Raw genomic sequence first — 9,837 nt, 5'->3', positions numbered from 1 at the left:
TGTATGTATGGCTTTGAAGTGCCTCGGATTCTTCTGTCTTTCAGTTCTGACCAGTGATTATCCTGCACCTGAACTGGCAATGCTGCTGTCTTTTGTACACGTCTAGGCCCTTGTGGCTTAGTGCAGATTATCCATGTTTGTTGATACTAATGCATACAACTTGTAGGTTTGTGTTGTGAGAATATGAAGTCCGGTGGCGAGAGCAATGTCCCGGAATAGTTTTTTTCCAGTCTGTATTTGCTTTATAATAAGCAAGACAGCATAATATCATAAAAAATAAATGTCCAAAACATATCTCTTTTTTTAACACATGCAGTGTTTACAGCAGTGGCAGAGGATTTATCTAGTTACTTTATCTATATGTAGAATAGAATGCCTTTTATTGTCACTATACACATGTACACGAGATTAAAAGCAACTCTTTTTCCAGTGCCAACATGTATGTAAAAGAAATGTAACAACATGGAATAAAATAAAATAAGTAGTGCAAAAAAAAAGGGAGGGGGAGAGGGGGTAGGTTACAGTTCTGAGACACTATATATATATATATATATATATATATATATATGGTTTTATATACAGTGTGATATGCAGTGTGTGGTAATGCTATTGCACAGTATACAGATATTGCACAGTAATGAAATTGCACAGTATTATCAATATTATCAAAAGTATTAAATATAAAATATTTCACAGTAGGTGGGTAGAAGAAAGTCCGGGGGTTGGGGGGTAAGACTGTGAAGTCAGTCATGTGTGAGTTCAGAGTGGTTATGGCTTTTGGAAAAAAACTGTTCTTGAATCTGTTCGTCCTTGTTCTGATGCAGCTGTAGGACAAAAGCCATAACACTTTGAAAACACACACTGGTGTCTTTCTTAACTGTATTTATACAGCCAAATATCATCAATCACAAATTTGCCTCAAAGGAAAAATGTAAGCATTGCAAGTTTAGATGCTTCTGGACTTTTGGGCCAAAACACAACACTTCCTTGTTATAGCACCACCATCTGGTCAATCTGTATATTGTTGCCTGAAAAGTGGGGATAGGAAAGCTATACACATTTTACTGATATCAAACTTAAAGCCTTTACGACAGTGGTAGAGGAAGTATTACAATCTTTTAAGTAAAAATAGGCTACTAATACAACAACGCATGTGGACACTGCTTTTTTTTAAGCGGTTACAAGACAAAAAGAAGGAAAGCTCTTAATCGTTATCAGAATTTTGTAAGCTTAACACATGCTTCTTTTAATGTAAAATCTTAATCTTAAAGTCACCAGTAACAGCTGTCAGAGAACAACAGAGTGGACCACAAAATTTCCCTTTGAAATGCGGCAAAGTAGAAGGATATCATTAGCATAAAATAGAAATATGCAAGTAAAGTGAAAGTACCCCAGAATTGTACAGTAGGCTATTTCAACTGAGTTACTTTACATCACTGCTAGTTTTCACCATGAACAGAAACAACATTGAAACAGTTTATAGTGTATTGTTCAGGTATTTTTTCTTAAACATTTTTTTTTTTTTTTAACAAAAAAGCTGAAATAGTCACGTGCCTGATGTGTATATTTTCCACCACTATTCCACCAATATTTTTGCCACTGCAGAGAAAGGAACCAATGTAGGCTAAGGGGCTAGTCCTCTTCAAAAGAACCAAACTCAGTTCTCTTAAAAAAATAGACCAACAGAAAAGGGACTCAGTTATTTTTGCGTTCACATTATCAGTTTACTTGAAAGAGGACTCAGTTCTCTTTCTGGTCCACTTCAGCTCTGATGGGGCCTCAGGGATAACATAAAATACAGTATATTGGCAAAAAGGAAAAACGCACCTGAAGCGTGTTGTGTTCAAAATGCACAGGTGAAGAGAACTATACTCAGAGCACCTCCCGAGGAGGTCTGAGTACGGTTCGTTCCACAGGGGTCTGAGTCCCCTTTTTGGAGTGTTCACTTATGCGCAAAAAATGCTGACTAATTGGTCTGAGTTCTTTTGGAGGGCTGAAACGGACTAAGTCTGAAAATGCCCTAAATGTGTAACTTTCTGCTCATAAGCTTTCAATTTAGAGATTTACGAGCTGCACCTGAAGGCAGCAAAGTCTTGCCAAAAGGAGAATCTCTTTTTCTTCTCTTTTATCTTGGCGTGGTAAATGATGCTGCGCGCTGATTGGCTGCTGGCCGCTGACTTGCGCTCCATCCTGCAGGCCGGCTCTCACAGAGCCGGGCTGAGTGCTCAGTCAGCGCTCCTCCCGTGCTGGTGATCCCCAACACACCGCTACCCACCGCTCCTCCTCTCACACACACACACACACACACACACACACACACACACACACACACACACACACACACACACACACACACACACACACACACACACACACACACACTCATGAGTGCGCGTTGCGTCTGTGCGCACCGCCGGCTGCTGCAACCTGCCGACTTCACCTGAACCAACAAAGCGGGGAACAGAACCACTAAACAATGCGTGCATATTGCATTATGCGATACCGCAGGTTATTACTACTTTTGCGCTCTTTTAGGAGGTAACGGGGGAGGTGTAAGCGTGCATGCCATCACCATGGATTGCCTTTTTCTTCTGATATGGACTTTACCCATCCCGCTGGTCGGCTGCACCTCAGTCAAGCTCCTGTCCACCCTCTTATCCTGGAATATCATCAAGGCATGTGGCACTTTATTAAAAATCTATAGGCTACACTCTTGAATCCAGCACATGCACCAGTCTAGTTTGGGACCAAAACAAACAAACATTTGTCTCTTTTCAGCATGATTTATGTCAACAACAAAGTGGTGTCTACATTGCTATGGTCATTGATTGTGGTGAAAAGTAAGACCAAGTGTTTGTCATCCCAAAGTGCAACTCATGTTTTAACAGAGAGGGACTCCATTTATTATCTCTTGGCTTCCTCTTGTTCCAGTGCTTGCAACCTGTTGCTACCTGTCCTTTTATGATTTGCAGACGCTGCACATTTACTGCTCCCACACCGTTACGGCCAGCTATTCTTCCAGCGACAGCCACGGATTAAATCACGGTGAGTGCTTGCTTTTTTGACATCTATGGATGTTTCTTCCAGCTGGCACCGTTCCATGCGTGAAGAGAAAATGTGAATAGACTGAGATATACTGCAGTGATGGGCATTGCTATTGGACCAGTGGTTTTCAAAGATGTTATTGAATGAAGCAATTATAATAATATTACATTTTCATTGTAAATTGGGTGCTTATTTGGCAAAACTGTTAGGAAACCCCTGCTTAGGTCTTTACAATGTGCTGACACTGCTGCAGCGGCTGTGGAGGCACAACCAATGAGTGCAGGGATTCCCTCTTGGCTGCTTTGACCTGTAGAAACCAAGGAAACGAGTTTAGATGATTTACTGAGGGAAGAAGGGAGGTGGACTTTTTCTCTGGTTGTTAAGAAAGCATCCTGATTCTCCCAGCAGTCACAGCATTCTACACCTAAACCCTCAGTTTAGGTGTAGAAAGTCCGACCCTTTGTCAAATTAACAAGGCGGAAAGAAACTTTACAGACTTTCTGCTATTACTCTGGAGTCTCTCACTGCTCTACTGTGTTGAAATGGTTCCTAGATGAACCATGTTAGCATTTTATTTGACTGGAACACCATGACAACTGCATGAAATCAGAACATCATATATTCACAACCTCTGGTTCTGAAGTATTGACCCATATCTGACATGCATGGAAGTATGATGCTGACGCTACTTGGCTTCTGTTAAAAGCCATCTGTGATCCATATGAAGTGCTCTGCTCTGAGCAAGGGCTGAGCAATGAACCTTTCACTCCAGCACAAGCTTGTCATTTTAGTGACATTTTTTGTTTCCCATTGACATTACTGTTTAGATGTTGGTGATGTATGTTGTGTTTCTGGGTGCATTTTCTTGGTATAACTGGCTAAACGTGACACCACTATTTTGATTGCATCTATGATGTAGTTTGATATCAGATTTCTTTCAGCTATCTAAAAATGTCAACAGTAATTGACATACAGCCAACACATAGCTTTCTTGAACATTAGCTTAGCAGCAATAAACTATAATGCAAAGCAGTCACAAGGTGTTGGCTTTTGAACAGAGGCTCATACTTTTAGCATGGTGTCATTGTCACTCTCTCCACTGACACGTATAAGCAATGGCTAAATACAAATGTTCACACTCCTCTTTGGCCAAATATACTCTGAAAAATGTTGGAAATAACTAACTGAACTGAAGGAGATGAAGGAGGATGTTAGAAAGTGTATATGGCAAAGAACACAAATCAGACACAAAATAACTCCTGGAGCAGAAATATCAAAGTATTTGATGTTGGCAACTTGGCACTCTCATGTGACTTCCTTTCCATCCCTCTTCTCCTCAGACTACGTGTTTGTAACCCCGGTGGAGGTGGACTCTGAGGGAAGATACCTGACCCACGATGTGGCCAGGCGAAGCCATCGCAGCAGGAGGTCCCTCTCTTCTTCTCTGCAGTACCGGCTCTCGGCCTTCGGGCAGGACATGCACCTGGACCTGCATCCGTCCTCTGTGGTCGGCCCCGGGTTCACCGTGCAGACGCTCGGCTCGGATGGCATCGCCACGGTGATGCATGATGTAGGGTTTCACAACTGCCTGTATCAGGGATTTATCCGTAACTTGTCGGCCTCCTCGGCAGCCATATCGACGTGCTCTGGACTGGTAAGTGTCTGCCAGTAAACGTCTTAGTTCTTCTTTGCTGTTTTACTTTAAATTGATGACATTGCTATTTCCTTAAGTACATTACATGGTCTCTACGTGGTTTGAGAAAATGCATCGTCCCTTGGGTTGATGAAACATTTTCAAACCAGTTTAAAAGATAGGAGGAATAGGAAGGTTTTTCATTTTCTGGAAAGTTTAGAGGACATTTTGGAAATGAAAGTCTAACGGATCCAACAGATCTTGTGCTCCACTTCTACCTGAAGCTCCAAGCCCATATGCCCTAAAAGACTATCCTCTAATGACCCAATTGTTTTGATGCATCCTCTGCAAAATGCAAACCTTGGTAATATGGGTGAACTGTAACATGACATCATTGCCCATGACTGTAAGCATTAGTTTCTCATGCTTTGTAAAGCATTTCTTTGAACAATGGGAGGAGTGGAAAAAAGAGAATGAAAGGAGGAGAGTGGGAGAGGAGAGAAATGTTACACTGCTGACGGTAGGCTACAGTACATGAAAATAGGCCATAATTCAGTTGAACTGTTTATTGTAGCACCAGCACACGTGACAAACACACCCAGCGTATTGATCAGAGGACAGTCTTAGGAAGACTAGATCAACTTATTCTCTCACCATGTGCAATTTCTGCAGCAGCTTTTTTGTAATCAGGCTAATTTTGTTGACAGTGCATCTGTTTGTTGTTTTTTTAATCCACATTGGCTTTGGAAGTGACATGATGAGCAGTCTAGCTGGCCCACAAGTCCAGCTGTTCACACCAGAACTAATTGTATGATTTTCTACAAGTGGAGAACTGGTTATGCAGCCTTGTGGAAAAGTGTCTTAATCACATTTTCCATGTCATTGCCTTTGTTTATGTATCTATGCTAGGTTTTGGTTACTGCTATTTCCAGTTTTCCTCAGTCACCGCACCCACTGGTGTACTGTGTAAATTAATATTATAATAGCTTAACATTTTGGGAAAAAAGTGTTTAGAATTTTCCTCTAAGGTTTGTGAAAAGGCAGTGCTATCTAAACGTAAGTAGTGCTGAGGTCCCAAATGGGGCTAGTCTAGCTTAAAGGCTGGAAGCAGGGGGAAACAGCTAGCCTTCCAAAGTGAAAAAGATAAGAAAAAAAAACTCACAAACTAAAATATTATATCAGGTTGGGTTAACCTGTACATAAACAACAAATATATAAACATGTTGTGTTTATAGGGTGTTACATAGCTAGCTATAACTAGCTGCTATGCTGCGTAGAAGTACTGAGCGGATGGTTAAACGATGAAGTGCTGTTTGTCAAGAACAGCACCGACATTTAACCCATTCTTAAATCAAAAATTGTCATTTTTACATTTCTGTTCAGTCGAAGGCGGATTTTTTTCAATTTGAACAGAGCCAGGTTAGCTAGCAGTTTTGTTTTGCCTCCAGTCTTTATGCTAACCAAGCTAAACATGTTGGGAGCTCATTACTTTATGCAGACATGGAATTGATGCTGATGTTCTCTGTCTCAGACTTAAAACAGTTAAGAATAATTCCCAAGCTCCTTATGCCATGCCGCAGACTTTTTCTGAGCAAAACCACATCACAGATATTATGAATTTTTGCATTGAGTGATGCTATGTTTGGGCTTCATTTATGGACTTTAATTGCTTTGTGTAAACTATTCACATTCAAGGTAGATATATTGTTCCACCACAGGGACAAGATCCTCTGCTTTCATTTGTGGTTAATAAGGTGACTGGACCCTCTGGTCCACAGCACACACACATTCCTTGACACATCCCAGCCTGAACCAGATGACACATTACACCTCCATAAAAGCCATACCTCCATTTGTCATCCAGGCTTCATACCTCCTCTTACGTCCTCCTTCTGTGCCTTCCCCGCTCTTTTGTCCTCTGTTTGCCCTGCCTCTACTCCTCTTGTTTGCAGCAATTAAAGCCAGGGTGAAGTTTGAGCCGCCTGGCTGGCACTGCTAATCTTCACATTGTCCCTTTCATTAGGCTAGCTCCCACTCACAATAAAACACCACTGACCCGTTCTCTTAAAAGCGCTGCGAGAACACAATGTGATTGGGTCATGATTGCATTTGAATGGGCTTTGATCTATTTTTTACTCCTCACAAGCTTTTGGCTAGTTTATTTTTCCATCTCCCTCTCCCAAGTGCGACCCCAGGGCCATTGTTGGTTGGATGTTCACTTGGCCTGTCAAATAGACTCATGTTGTTATATCTCTGGCAGATGAGCATTACACATTGTTAGAAAAATGAAAGATGAACAAATAAAGTGAGACAAAATGACAAGTGTGTCTCTTTCTCTTAGTGCATCAGTCTGTGTGTGCGTTGTTGGACTGCTGTGAGGCTTAAAACAAAGAAAGCAGTTGACCCTTGCTTTCCATCCAGGCCTCTACCCAGAATATTCGGATTAAGTGCAAATGAGGAAAGAGCCATTAAAGCCTGCTCGATGCAGTGATGGGCTCGATTAAGAGATTAAGGTGGGATTAAAAATGATGGTAAAAATGAATAAGTCAGAAAAAGTAGAAAATCCAGGAAAACCCATGAGAGAGAAAAGCAAAGAGGGTAAAATAATGAATTAGAAGTGAGCTGCGTTGGGCTGGGAGTGCAGCGCTACAGAGAGAAAGTGTTTTGCAAGAATAATGTGAATTCATTGTCTGGGGTGGAAGCTCCCAGGGAGGCTGGATGGTCTCTTTATAGAGAGTTGGAGAGATGGACTGTTTATCAAAGTCCTTTGGAGGAGAAGTGGGGTGAGAGCAAGAGAGGGGGGGAGAAAGAAAATGAGCTCCCTCGTTTTTTAATGTCATTGTCTCTTTTCAACAGAGCAGAGGAAAGAGGAGAAAAAGGAAAAGAAAGTGTCTGAAATAGGGGTTTTGGACTTGACCCTGCTTGCTAATAGCAGCAGAGGTGTCAGCACCAGCTACTGGGCCAAACCTTTTTTTAAACATTTATCCTGGCCAAGCAGATGGAAGTGGGATCCAGCTGTTTAAATGAAGACCAGGGCGAGATGGTATTAAGAGGGATTTTCTATTGTAAATCCCCATTAATTAAACATGGTGTTATTTATTGCTTTTTAATTACTCTCTTCATGTCCTTACAAAGCACCATGCTCATGTTTTCGAGTGACACGAAGTTGTCTGTCTTTTTTGCATGATAGATGAAAGGATGTTGTTTGAGATGTAATGCTCTTTGATTTGAAAGAGGAGTGGAGGGAGGAAGGGGGGGTCCTCTCTCTTTCTTCTTTTGAGGGTTTCTCATCTGAGGTCACATTGCTGGTTGACCCCAATCCTCTCTGCTCGTGTAAATGGGGGTGGCTGGGTGGCTGGAGGGGTGTCAACCTGGACTCTCACAGGTTCTTAGTATGTAGTGAGGGTTCAGAGTGGCTCGCAGCTCGTGTGAATGCAGAAAGGAGAAGTGATTTACTGCTCCCCTCTGTCCTTCCAACCCCTTCCCAGGATAGGATTCTTCTCTCTGGGGTGACGAGGGCAGATCCGAGACCTGCACTGCTGGGCCTGTGCTGGTGCCCGTGAGAAAAGAATGTAATCACTATTTGGACACAGTTTGCAGTTTTTGAATGAATAAATGACAGAGTACGGTAGACAGACAAATAGGCAAACGATTAAAATAGTGAAAATACACCATAGGATTTTCAGTCATCTAAGGCTACACAATTCTTAGAATATTTATCTTTTTTTTTATTTATTAATATGTCAATAGTTTTTGATTAATTTAATTATTTGGGCCTCAATTTCCGAGAATCGAGATATTAAGCTGACATCTTAGAATTGCATTTTTAAACCAACAGATGTTCAATCGTTTATTGTTTTAGCCCTGGATATACTACATTAGGATATTGCATCATTTTTATACTCTTTAAACATATGGGGAGTGGCTTTAAATATTTTGAGGGGAATCTGCTCAGCACCAAAGTTTCTCACGTATCTGAATTACCTTTCCCTGCAGATGTCAGCATTGGAATTTGGAATTCTATTCTAGCTATTGCTGAGTTCACACTACATGACTTTAGCTCTGATTTTCTTCTCACTGACAGTTTTTGGAGCTCCCTGACAAAAGCCCCAAATCAGAGGCAAATCAGTTTTTTTCTCTTGGCAATCGCAAATCGGGGCTCGAGTGCTATTTGTTAACTGTTCAAAGACCTGAGAGGCTGGCCATTGTCTCGCAGACGCATTCCAGATATCTAGGTGGAAACAGTCTATTTTGTGAACATGTGTGCTAACGACAACGTCAACACACATCACTACTAGGAAAGTTCCGTGGATTGCTTGAACAAAAAAAGTGCACATGGTATTACGTAATTTCCCGTGTCACTTCTTGTGTGAGTTTTTGTGACAAAATGTAGTTAGATCTTGTAGCGTGTGAGCCCCTGTCGCTGGTCAGTCATGTAGTGTGAAAACCATAATGACTAAAAGACTACCAGTTACGAGACAGCAAGTTTTGTTGTGTGAACAGAACAGCAATCTGACGACTTTGAAAGTTGTGTAGTGTGAATGTAGCTTATGCAGCCACATTTTAGACTCATGGATGATCTTAGAATTTGCATATAGCGTTGACTGCTGTGACTTTAAGAAATACACTTGCAGCAACATTTCTAAAATTGCCCTGTATGACTGCTTTAAATAACACCTTAGGTCATTACTCACATGACATAACATCAATACTGAAACATTTAAGTGTTGCATACACCCGACGCCAGGCTGGCTGTTCACGTTGTGGCCGAGCCGATCGTGACCTTTCCCAAGCCCCTGCAGGCCAGGTCAGAGACAGGTTAGCCTCTACAGTATGGAAACTGAGCTCGGAGGTTCAGAGTGACCAAATGGTGCAATTCAAGGGATCAGTTTTCCTCTTCCTGTAGCACTTCCTAAGCCATTACAGTAGGCTGATGCACCATGCCCAGTGTCATTTAATGACTTTCCATAGGACGGTATCCAGTTGTGAGTAAAAGAAGAAATTATTAAATATTTGAAGCTTAAGGGGAAATGAGCAGAAGCCACATTTATATGACTGTTTAGACCCTCATCTAGAAACTAAATTCATTATAAGACGAGATTGTCAGGTTCTGTCTAGTTTTGCATTGCCAACCCTGACTCCACAGCGCTGTGGAGTAA

General features: G+C 41.6%; 1 protein-coding gene across 1 annotated transcript in view; it reads left to right on the top strand.

Annotated features, from left to right (window-relative positions):
• The first annotated feature begins 2,200 nt into the window (after positions 1-2,200).
• adamts18 (ADAM metallopeptidase with thrombospondin type 1 motif, 18) overlaps positions 2,201-9,837 on the top strand; it is a 65,551-nt gene continuing 57,914 nt past the window's right edge. Inside the window, exons 1-3 of the mRNA XM_031309113.2 lie at positions 2,201-2,675; positions 2,973-3,045; positions 4,386-4,699. Of these exons, the coding sequence (XP_031164973.1) occupies positions 2,574-2,675; positions 2,973-3,045; positions 4,386-4,699 (489 nt within the window). The 5' untranslated portion in view covers positions 2,201-2,573. The remainder of the gene's footprint in view (positions 2,676-2,972; positions 3,046-4,385; positions 4,700-9,837) is intronic.

Source organism: Sander lucioperca, chromosome 3 (genome assembly GCF_008315115.2).
Source record: "Sander lucioperca isolate FBNREF2018 chromosome 3, SLUC_FBN_1.2, whole genome shotgun sequence".
NCBI lineage: Eukaryota > Metazoa > Chordata > Actinopteri > Perciformes > Percidae > Sander > Sander lucioperca.
Note: the sequence above shows the minus strand (reverse complement) of the source record. Positions and strands in the feature narration are given on the sequence as shown.